This window comes from Tamandua tetradactyla, chromosome 18 (genome assembly GCF_023851605.1).
Source record: "Tamandua tetradactyla isolate mTamTet1 chromosome 18, mTamTet1.pri, whole genome shotgun sequence".
Classification (NCBI taxonomy): Eukaryota; Metazoa; Chordata; class Mammalia; order Pilosa; family Myrmecophagidae; genus Tamandua; species Tamandua tetradactyla.
Window position 1 is genome coordinate 1,219,382 of NC_135344.1, and position 12,563 is coordinate 1,231,944.

Here is a 12,563-nt window from a genome sequence, read left to right on the forward strand (position 1 = left end):
GCAATTTTCAGAGGTTTTTGCCTTTTTGATCTCTACATTTACATCACTTTCAGAATAAAGGCCGCATAATTGTTCTCTACACTGGAATACAAGCCCTCTCTGACCTTGTCCCTATCTCTCCCCCTCCATTTGTCTCTACCTCTCATACTTGCTTTGTGTTAATTGTGAACACCAAGTTTCTCTTAATTTCCACATGTGCCATGATGTTTCTCACCTTTCACCACTGCTCAGGCAGGTCCCTCCCCTTCTTTGATGGCAAACTACCACACAGCCTTTAAGACTGGATTCTGATGTCATCTCTTCTGTTAAATCATCTATAAATCCCCATGTCTTCCTCTGAGCTCCTGTGGCACCCCATGCACTCCTCTATAAAAATCAGCACACAATACTTACATACTTCCACCATCACTTCAAACCATCTCCCTGTATATGTGTCTATGAGCACTGGATTCCATCCTTTTGAGGCCAAACTCTCCACTTGTTTACTTGATTCTTCCCCCCTCCATCTACTGAAGGACTTTACTTCAGCAGTTATCCCCTTTCTTTCCCATGTCATCAATCTTTCCCTCTCTCTTAGAGCAAATCCCATCAGCATCAAATATAATGCTATTTATCAGCCCCTTTAGAACAAAAAGAAATCTCATAAAAAAATAAAAAAGAAAAATAAATAAGATGAAGTAAATTAAAAAGAAAAAAAAACAAAGAACAGGAAAAAAGAATGAAAGGGAAAAAAAGACCTCTCTATTCATTCCACTTCTCCCTTCAACAACTGTATTTTTTTCCTTTCAGAAAGACTCCTAAAAGGAAGAATCTATTTGACCTCATTGTTAAAACACTTCAGTTGTTTTTCATCACTTTCAGAATAAAGCCAGGAAAAGGCTTTTTCCACTGGAGTAGACTTTCAGGCCAAATCAGTCTCCTGGTGTGCACATTTGTAACTGTTATGCACCCCAGAAAAGCCATGTTCTTTAATCCTTATTCAATATTGTTGGATAGGACCTTTTGATTAGTTGGTTTCCATGGAGATGTATCTCCACCCATTCAAAGTGGGGTTGCTTACTGGAGTCCTTTAATAGGGAACTATTCTGGAAAAAGCTTCAGAGCCAACACAGAGAGAGACTTTGGAGATGCAGAAAGAAAACACCCTCCTGGGGAAGCTAGAAAAGGGAAGCTGGAAGAGTAAGCTAGCAGACATTACTATGTGCCTTTCCAGTTGATAGAGAAGCCCCAAATGTCATCAGTCCTTTCTTGAGTCAAGGTATCTTTCTCTATATACCTTAATTTGGACATTTTTATGGCCTTAGAACTGTAAACTTGTAATTTAATAATTCCCTTTATAAAAGCTAACACATTTCTGGTATCTGCATTCCAGCAGGTGTAGCAAAACAAAACACCTGGATTTCCTCCAGCCTCACTGGTCACTACTATTCAGTCCCTTCGCTGGATCTTTCTCATCGCCACAAACTGTAAATGATGACATGCCTCAGGGCTCATGCTCTACATCTCTCTTCTATCTAGACTCACTCCCTTGATAATTTTATCCAGTCATGTGGATTTACACTTGATCTGTAAATAGGTTTAAATCTTAAGCCTGACTATCTCTCTTAAACCTTACATGTTTATATCCAACTACCAACTCATCTGGATGTAAACATGCATTTCAAACTTAACTGGTCCAAATTCAAACTCCTAGAATGTCTCCCTTAAATATGCTGCTCCAAAAGTCTTCCTCATCTCATTAAATTCTTTCAGTTGATCAGAACAAAAATCCTTGAAATAAACCCTGACTCTTCTTTTTGTCTCATATGCCATGCTTATTCTGTTATAAGCTGTACAGCTCAACCTTCTAAATAAATCTAAAATTGAACCACTTTTGGCCAGCTGCATTATTATCCCTCTAATTGAACCCATCATGTCCTCTCAACTGGATTATTTTGTTATGTATTAAAATTAAAACTACTCTCTCAGTTATACCTTTGTCTTCCTTTAATCGATTCCCTACAAAGCAGCTAAGGGCTTCTATTACAAAATATATCTGCTCATTTCACTTCCATTACCTTTGAGGTAAAAGCAAGTCCTTATGATGGCTTTCAAGGCTCTACACAGTCTTCCTTCCACCTCCCATAACATCCTGATTTTACCTACCTTGACACCCACTTTCTGCAGCACTGCTCACCTCCTTAACATTCCTGGAATACAGTGTCCATACTTGCCACTACCAAGGATTTGCCCTTCCCTGAAATGCTCCCCAACCCTTTTTCCTCATCTTCTACCCATCCTTACACAAATACTGCTTTTCCATAATTCCTTCCCTGGACACCTTACCCAAAATTACAGCACCTAAAGGAAATCTTGAGGTGTTAATAATGGAGAAGAAACTCTATGCCTGAATGTTATGCCATGCGAGTCCTGGTAGCATGTAATAGTTTCAGAACTTCACCTTTACCAGGTATGGCCAGGTATTTGGCTTCCAATGCACATGTAAGGACAGAAGATGTGGCCCTGGACCCATATAAGGCAGGGACCTGAAAATGATACCTATGCATAAAGTCAGACCTTGAAAGGAGGACTGGTAAAATACTAGTCCATAAAAACAAACAGAAAGCTTCGCTTTAAGTAAGACAATGCACAGGGAGAAAAAAAATACTTCCCATAAATTTTTTTGAACCTCAAACCTGTAAGTTTCTACAAAGTAATGTGGAGCCTGAAATTACATGTCCTATATAATGTGGGAATCTCAAACTAGAATTTAACTTAAAATTACTCATAGACTCAAAAATTCCTGAGGGATCAGCTTAGAACAAAATAAGTCACACAAGGAAAAAAACTCACTAAGGAGAAACCAGAAAGAAAAGGAGTAGTATCTTCTAAGTACTGAGAGAAAAGACTTTTCAAACTAGAATGCTATACCCAGCTCAACTATCATTGAAGATCTGGGGTGAAATTAAGATATTTTCAGAAAAGGACTGAAAGAGTTTACCCCTCACGTGTTTTCATAAAACATTGTTCAGGTCAGATTCCATAAGGTCTTATGGCATGGATTAAAAAATAAAGCTCTACTGGTAAAACTTACAAAACACAATCAGTAAGAGAATCCCAGAATCTTCTCATCATCCTACAAAGATGCCTGCAGGGCCAGATGCTATTGGACATGCAGTGTGTCTGTGTTCCAATGGAGGCAGAAAGTTGATATTATTATTGTGTCAGTCAGGATTCTCCAGAGATAGAGAATTGAGAGGAAGTATCAGTGTGTGTGCATGTGTGTGTGTATGTGTGTGTGTGTGTGTGTGTGTGTATAAAGATATATATATATTCACAGGAAAGGCCACAAATTTGAAACTGTGATGAATGTACAGTTGAAGTCCCCATGCTGGCAGAAGAGGCAGAAATTTTTCTTCCCGACTTCTGAAATCCTCAGTTCTAGCTTTTAAGACCTCTAACTCTTTGGATGAGAGACTTCTCTCAATACTAAGAGCAAGCTCCTTTGTTGATTATTGATGCAATCAGCCATAGATGTAATCAACTGATTTTAAATGAAAATCTCTCCACTAAATACCTTTACAGTAACAATCAGGCCAGGGTTTCTAGACCAAACAACTGGACACCATAACCTAGCCAAATTGACATACCAAATTAGCCATCACAATTAGTGAGAGAATTCAAGCATCCAAGATGAGTACAGGACATCACACCCATAAAATATCATTGTTGATTTACTTTTAGTCCTAGCTCTACCACTTATCACTTATATATTCCTGTGCATATCAATTACTCTTCCTGAACCTCCAAGGAATATGAGGAAATAAATTCCTGCCATATGGATCTCACACTTTGTTCATTTGTCTTTGTGAAAGAATATGAAATCATTATGCAAAGTAAAAGTATTATAAAAAGTGTACCCTTAGGACCTCAGAGACTTAAGTATATGTAACTCAACTCCTCCACTCCAATCTATAAACATGCCTAAGTCCAGACTTCCTTACGATTTTCCCAAATTCTCTTCCTCTTAATCCCATCAATCTCCTCTCCCACTTACATACCTGCTATATCAACTATGCTTTCTGCCAATTTCCAAGAAAAAATAATCCACTGGAACTACACATCTGGTGATGTCAAAACTTTATTGTAGATTCAGGGATATCAGAGCAGAGAAATGTCATTTCCCACTTCACAATACTAGAAGTATCTTGTCTGATCTAAATCTTATTCTTTACTGTGTCAAAGCCTGTGTTCCCAGTACTTGACGCCCTGGCAAGCTCAGCCCCCTGGAAAGTATATCCAGTCTCCCCAATCCACTGCTTCCCTCCTGGATTACTAGAATGCAACATTTCCTCCATCCAATCACACCAACAACACCTCATTTCCATGACTGACAAAAGGTGAGGAAAAGGCAGACTGTGGATTTCTAATCCTAAGGGTACAGATCTAAGAGCACAAATCCCACCAGAGTTTATAGCATATTGGGAAAGTAAAGGAGAAAAAGGTAGCTGAGTTTTTCCTTGTGTGACAGGGTCTGTGTAATCCTGAGAAAGTTTGTTTGCATATAAGGCTCAGTTTTCTTACCTGAAAAATGGGGTGATTATACCAGATCAGCACTTTCCAAATGAAGTTCCTCTTTGTGATGTTTTTCTTGTAAGTTCTTATATTCTTTTATCCTTTTGCAATAATGGGGCTGTAAGAAATGGTGTAATATACCCATAAGTGCCAGGAAACCATATATGATCAACTGAGGCACAGGTGCTTGACATGCAATCTGATTTTGTGTATGTGTGTGCACCTGAGTGATATTCAGCCAAAATCATTGCATTCATGTGAGTCATTCATCTGTGCTTGCTGGTCTATCTGTTATAATAAACCTTTAAAAAACTCTTCAACAATATCTTATAAAGTAGCTTCATTTGAGAGTACCAAATATTTATAAAACATATTGTATGCTTGCAACTTGTAAAATTTTGCAGCAACAAAAAGATAGAAATATTCTTCATAGTATTGCTGATATTATAATCCATTTGGCAACAGAATTCCTAATCATTATGACTGCTCACCTGGATCCTCAGCTTGTACTTGGATATGGACCCTTCATATTAACTCATTTGATCCTCATAACCACCCCCATGTCAAAGGTAGAATATTTCCATTTTACAGACGAGCAAGCTAAAGTTCAGCAAAGTGACGTCACTTGCCCAAGATCTCCCCATGGCAGGTGGCAGGTCCAAGAACTTAATCCAGGTATTTCTGACTCCAAAGTCTTAATTCTAGATAGGCACTCATGGCAATACTTCCAGTTTGTACTACACTAAGATTTTACTAGGTATGCATTTGTAACTAAAACCATAAGATGAAGTATATTTGCTTCAACTTATCTTTATCTTGATAAATAAATTGATAAAATAATAGATTTAATTTCTCTAATTTGTTGTTTTATCTGCCATTGAGTTTAGAATGTGTCTGATTATTTAATTGATGGGGTTGCAATTCATTTCTGAGACCATTTTTTTTTCAGACCATTTGAATTCAAGTGAGAATTGTAATCCATGTCTTAGTTGGGTTGGGCTAGAAGGCTTAACACCACTGAAGTTGGTTTCTGACTCGTGATGCACATCCAATGTAAGTCAGCAAGGAAGCTCTGTTCAATCACAGCCACCCAGGAGACCGACTGGCCAAGTCCTGAGCAGCAGGGCCACCAAGAAAGTGGGAAGGGAACGGGGTGCCTCCTAGAGCTTCCTCCAGACTGTATGGGCCTAGTCTCTACTCAGATTTCATTGGCCAAAATAAGCCTCAGAGGCAGACTAGAACATGGGACCCTACCCTGAACCTGGAAGATGGCAATACAGAATCTGTAGGTGCAGCCCTAAGGCCACCATATCTCACAGAGGCCCGTGGGTGCAGCCTTAGGAACACCATATCTCATGGAGGCCATGGGTGCAGCCTTAGGGATACCATATCTCACAAAGTTACATAGGTGTTCTGCTCATTTGTAAAACTTCAGAAATTCTGGGCTCGAACCAATACTGCAACTTATCTCCCCTCACCAGTGTTCCTGAACCCCTCTAACATGCTCCATGTACTTTTTGCATCTTGTAATTATACATAATCCATGTATTTATTCTCTCCCTGCATTCCACCCTGCTGGTCTATATGCTCCAAAAGGTCAGTGCTTTTCATCTGTTTTGTTCACTGGCATATCCCAAGTGCTCAGAACACTGCCTGTCTTAGAGTAGGTATCTGTAAAATGAATAAATGAGTGAATGATTTTAAAAGAGCTTAAAGATTCATTCTAACTTCTAACAGCCCATCTTTCTTAATGTTTCCCATCCCCATCATCTCCCAAGGGGTGTAGCCACTGGCGCTGCCCCTCAGAAGACTGGTCCTTGGGCACAAGGAGGCCCCAAACATTGGGGCTCTTCATTGTTGATCCAGACAGCTTTGGTCCTTTTCCATGGGGCTCTGTAGCCCCCTGGCACATCTCCTAAAAGCACCCATCCTCCTGTCCCCTAGGCTGCAACCACTAGGACTCAGTTACAGATCCACAAACCACAGGACAATCACAGAACAGTGCAAGGAATGGCACAGTAACTAGAACAGGGCACTCTGGGGGCAGGGGCCAGGCCACTGGCTGGGAAATTGGTGCCCATCCTTTGTAAGTGGTTTGTCCCTCCTGCCTGAGCTAACCCATCTACATAAAAGGAAAGTTCACTTACTTTTGACCAGGAAAAAAATATTTGTCATTCCCAATTCCCCACTACCTTCTAAGAAGGTATTACATGGTAAAAAGGTGGTGAGGATGCAAATTGCAGATGAGATGACAGGAGAAGGGCTTGGAAACAGTGAACCTGGGTCATGGTTTGTGGGTATGATGATTACCATAGAAGGGAAAAGAGAGATTCAGGGTGTTCGTAGCTAAGTGAGAATTTTTTGGAGAAGACATCCTATGAAAAAAATTAACAAGTTTTTTGGCCACTGGGTGACCTCACCCAATATGCCCCTCCATCTCCACTGTGAGATACTTAAAAATCTAGAAAAATTAGAATATCACTAAGGCTCCAGATGGAGTTTATTTTTATTGGGGTTAAGGAGAAGTGCTGATCCCTCTCAGGTAATGCAGAGAGAAGAATAACAGCAGGAATGAGACTAGAAGCAGCACCTATAGGAACAGAACCATATCCAGGGAACCTGGGGGATGTGGCAGGGGCTTAGAGGCCTGCCACAGTGCTTCCAGACTGCAGTTAGATCAATTCTCACTTGGAGGTTTGGAGCACAATCTCATACCCAGGGCTTCTCCTAGATTTCAGCGACCCAGTTATGGCTCCAAGAGAGGGGGAAGGATATAGATGAGCACAGCCTGTGATCTCCCTAGGGAAAGGATGACTGTGGTTCATCACTGTAAATTCCACACTTAACTAAGTGTCTGACTCATTGCCTAGGCTCAGTAAGCTTTTGACGAATGAATGAATAAATGGATGAATGGACTAGTTCAAACAAAAGTGAGACTACCTGTCCTGTCCATTTTTTTTCCAGGATTATTTCTTGGAGCTGGATAGCAACCCAGATCCCAAGTAGCAGAGATGTTTCTGTCTCATCTTTTAGGCTTTGGAGAGCTTGCCTTCCTAACTCTCCATAATTTGGTTTTGCTTTCCCTATACACCTGGGGGGAAACACGATATAAGCTTATCTTTCACCTAAAATTTCAAAAGAGCTTGATTGTCCCCGAGCCCCAGGCAGGTGATTAAGAATATGTATTCCACTGGTATTAGTTAGGGTTCTCTAGAGAAACAGAATCAACAGGGAACACTCACAAATATAAAATCTATGAAAGTATCTCACGTGACTGTGGGAATGCAGAGTCCAAAATCCACAGGGCAGGCTGTGAAGCCGATGATTCTGAAGGAGGGTCTGGATGAACTCCACAGGAGAGGGTTGCTGGCTGAAGCAGGAAGAGAGCCTGTCTCAACTGAATCCTCCTTAAAAGACTTCCAGTGTGTAGATTAAGCATCACTCATTGCAGAAGACACTCCCCTTGGCTGATTACAAATGGAATCAGCTGTGGATGCAGCTGACATGATCATGATCTAATTCTATGAAATGTCCTCATTGCAACAGACGGCTGGCACTTGCCCAACCAGACAAACAGGTACCACCACTTGGCCAAGTTGACACATGAACCTGACCATGACACCATCTTAGGTAGATCTCTATCAGTTGCCAGCCATAATTTTGAAAAGTAGACAAAGAAGATAATTTCCATTTATTAAGGGTTATCTTGGTGCAAGAACTCTGTCAGTCAGGCTGTGTACATAATTTCCGTTCCTCCATTGCAACAGTCCTACCAGGAGGGCAGAATAGCTCCTAGGTCACAAGTCAAGGAAGCTGAGGCTAAAGATAGGCAAGAAACTTGCCTAAAGTCACACTGGTGAAAAGTGACAAAGTCAGATTCAAACCAAGTCCACCTGACTACAAAATTGACATTCTTGCCATCACAGTCAGGAAAATAAATAAAAATAAAGGTTTTTTTAAGACTGTGAATGCAGTTTGATTAACATCATTCTGTGGTAACCCACAGATATATCCAACTGTGATTCTTCTACCCTCACGTAATTCTGAAAAAGGACACTCAGCTCCTTGAATTTGACATAGAAATAGAAAAATGGACATTTTCTAATATATACATTAGGGACTAATGGTAGGTGCCTTACAGATCTCAGCTCACATGGCCTCCATATGATCTCATACATTGTTTGAAATAAAAGATGGTTCAGAATCATTTTGAAAAACAAATATAGATGAGAAAACCCTGATGCTCCCATTAAGGATAAAAAGATCTCTTAAGAAATCAGTTTAGGAACAAACAAATGCTTTGTTTTCCTACTACATTTCAAGAGTTTCTAGATTATATATTCCTGAAACAAGCATGACACCAGTTCCAAAACACTTCATTTGGCTTATAAAAGCTGGTAAAGGAAAGTCTTCAGAAGAAAAAATTAAAAACAAAAAAAAAACCACTTTGCACAGATGCATAAGTCTACAGATTACAAACTCCTGCCAAGTCTCTCATCTCATCTGAATCTCTCTCAACACCCCATGAGGTGAAAAGTACAAAAATGAATGATCCCAGATATATCTTCATTCCCTCAGTCAGTTAATTGAGCCCAGTTCCCAGTTTGTATGCATACAAACTTTGCATAGTTCCCTCCTAGGGGTTGTAGACACAGCAAAGAGTACACACAGGCCTGCCCCCAAAGAGCTCCTAATCTAGTCTGTGCACAGACATTACACAAATACAGACATTACACAGGTAAATACATGAATCAGAGCCAGGACATTTATGAAATTTACCCAGAAGCAAAGGCTTGCAACTGCTTAGCAAGCACTGATGCCCAAGCTCAAATCCTCAGCCTTCTGGAGCCTCGTCTTCTGTTTTCACTTACACAAGTGAAAATGGGTTGAAGGTAGAACCTACCTTATCATGGTGAGTATTAAAAGAGATAAGACATGCAAACACTCAGTATAGAGTGAGGGCTCAAGAAATGTCCATTCCCTTCTTCACCCCCTCCCCCACTCCTCCACCCACCCCCACCCCCACTTCCCCTTTTCTTTCAAGGCTCATCATTAGTGTGAAGCCTCCCCTGCCTACCCCAAGCCTCACTCCTGTGACCTCTTCCCATATTTTAATCTTCACCTCTAGGTCTTATTTTCTATTGCACTTTTTCAAATGTTTTTTAATTGTCACTTTTATTGTTTATTTTTCCTATTATAAAGGTAATTCTGGGTGGGCGATGGTGGCTCAGTGGCAGAGTTTTCTCACCTGTCATGCCGGAGGCCCAGGTTCGATTGCTGGTGCCTGCCCATGTTAAAAAATAATAACAAAAATAATAATAATAAAGGTAATTCACACTCTTTGCATACAAAAATATTATAATATAGATAGAGCAAAAAAAGAGACAGAAAAATTAAGTAATTGACTTTGACTTGGAGATAACCACTCTGAGTGCATATTTTTTTTCAGATCTTTCTCTAAGCCTATTTTCATAAAACTTCCCTTAACTATTGTATACTAATTAAATTTTCAAACTAGCTAAGTACCTATTCATTACTCTATCCAAACTATTTCCTTCCCCAAATATAGAAAGTTTCAAGCCCCACAAAACTGAAGCCACTCCCCTACCTCACACCCTACACTTACCTCTGCCATTGCAAATCTCAGTCCAATTACAATTACTGCTTTTGCCCACTACTGCAATGGTCCAGAAGTATTCCTCTATGGGTCCTTACCTTTGAAGAGATTGTGTTGACAGTCATTCCCTACTCCATCAATAATTCAACTCAAAATAATATTAATCAGAATCAATAGCTCCAAAACTCCAATAGGGCTTCAAAGTGTGGCTGTGGAGGTGGTGCCGTGCAGTTCTAAGGCCTGCAGTTAATCACACAATCTCTTTGAAGAGTGCCTCCTTGATGCGTGCAGTGCACGGTCTGTGCATCATCCATGTGGACCACTCACACCCGACATGGCCGATAAGATTGGCCTTAGTGCCTGACACAAGTGCTCACACCCATGCCTTCCCCATTCCAGATATACACACCCCTCGGGCACTGAGCTCCTGGAGTTTTTGCACTTTCTTTGCTAGAGAGTTTACTGCACTGTTATGACTTCATCAGTGGTTTTCCAGGCTGGACTGAGCTTCTGGAAGGGATGGGAGTATCAACTATTCATCCTGGAATGTCTGGTGTCATCGTGTCTTATTTAATTGCCTGTGTTATCTTACTCAGGTATTGTCCCCAGGTCATAGGAAGCACCCTGCAAACAGGCAGTCAACACACACAAGTGAGTGAATGAGTAACAGAACCACTGAATCCACACCTGCCACATTATCTCTATTGTTCTATCCTGCCTTCCTTCCTAGCACTTCTGATGGAGTGTAACTACTTATTTAATTGATTCCTCTCTGTCATGATATTGATATTCTTTAGGATATTGATGTGCATATTTTATTCCTCCCAAGGAAATTGGAAACTCTTAATCCAAAAAGAATACAATGAAAATCAAAGAACAAGCAGCAGATCAGTTTGCAATCCTTTATTTTCCAAAGACAGTTAGAGGGGAGGGATAAGAAGAAATTTATAACTAGTTATTCCAGAGTTTTGTAAGCATAAAAGTTAAATCATGCCAACTTCTGTTTGGTTTACTCAACCTCAGCCTGATGAACAAAGCCAGATTCTGTTGAACAGGAAATCTGTGCAGACTTGAAAATAAAAGAGCTGAAGAATAAATAATGAATTTGCAATCTAGCTCTATAGGTAATATGTAAATTTGTTGACAGATTTTTCTCTTCATCAGATGGTGCAAAGTGAGCAAGAGGAAAGAATGTGGGGTTTGGAATTGAACAGAACTGGGTTTAAATCCTGCCTACCAGGTGGGCAACAGTGACTCAGTGGCAGAATTCTCACCTGCTGTGCTGGAGACCCAGATTTGATTCACAGAGCCTGCCCATGCCAAAAGAAAAATATATCCTGGCTGCCCCAGAGTGCAAGATGTATTCAAACAGAAAGGGCCAGGTGAGCTCACATTGGGACAGCGAGCTGGCTGCCCAGTGCCACAGGCAATCAGGGAATGGGGAGCCCAGAGGGCCTCGTCTGTGGGTGTGGGGCAAGTTTGTTATAGACCCCCGAAGGGTGGGGAGTGCTCCTGATGGACATGTCTAAGAGTTCAACTAGGTCTGCCGAGAGCTGAGCTGGGGGAAAAGGGGCCGGGCAGGGGGGTGGTTGAGGCTGGAGCCACAGCTGGGGCCACTGCACAGGATGTGGGATGTGGTCAGTGGAGGACCTAGGTTGGGGCCAAAAGGGACAGCTGTGTGGACTAACGCACTCCAGCAGAAGCTTGATGAGAGTCACAGTGCCCCCCAAACTCCCCTCCAACGACAAACCCTCCCATTCCCCTACAGATCTAAGGGAGTAAAGAATAAGTCTCTGGTTTGGGACATTTCAGTTATTCTTTCTCGAGCTTTAGGTCTTCTTGGGCAACTGAGAGCATTTAAATGTGTGTCTCCAGTGGAGACTACCTGCAGCCACTTGTAGATGGATTGTGCCCAGACTTTCCCATCATCAGGCTGAAGGCATCTGGACTGCAAGCATAAAATGTAACAGCAAAACTCAGGACACATTTCATCCAATTCTCCCCACCCCTCTACCCAACAGAGATGACAGGCAAGTTCATACCAGGTTAGGACAATTTTTATAAAAAATACAAGGTTAAGAGAAAGCTGGAACGTAAATCATTCATGTATCAGAAAACCTAAGTAGACGGAGTTGGAAACTCAAGTCTGAAGGAGCAAAATCTTTCCCTATAAACTGCCTGGCATGGGTGTGAGTGGGTGTGAGTGGGTGTCCGCCAGGTCAGCCGACCCACCTCTCTGCACTCAGCGAGCGTGTATGTGCCACTCCAGACAGACAGCGGCATCGCCGACGAAGCACGAACCCCAGCCAATTGGCTGTTCTGAGTTAATACAATTTTCAGAACTCTTGAAAAACTTGATACTCATGATGTAAAGGTTACAGAAGCAATCAGA

General features: G+C 41.2%; 1 protein-coding gene across 14 annotated transcripts in view; it reads right to left on the reverse strand.

The window, feature by feature from the left end:
* LOC143661907 (period circadian protein homolog 2-like) overlaps nt 1-12,563 on the reverse strand; it is an 80,314-nt gene that overhangs the window by 63,236 nt on the left and 4,515 nt on the right. For 8 of the 14 annotated variants that reach the window (XM_077135148.1, XM_077135147.1, XM_077135145.1 and 5 more), the window contains 3 exons: nt 9,803-9,838; nt 7,825-7,924; nt 4,564-4,672 (listed from right to left, as the gene is read on the reverse strand). In XM_077135148.1, coding sequence (XP_076991263.1) covers nt 4,580-4,672; nt 7,825-7,924; nt 9,803-9,838 — 229 coding nt within the window. In that variant the 3' untranslated portion in view covers nt 4,564-4,579. Of the gene's footprint in view, nt 1-4,563; nt 7,646-7,824; nt 7,925-9,333; nt 12,120-12,563 lie in introns of all 14 variants that reach the window. The other 6 variants (XM_077135153.1, XR_013164956.1, XR_013164957.1 and 3 more) reach the window with 6 other exon arrangements.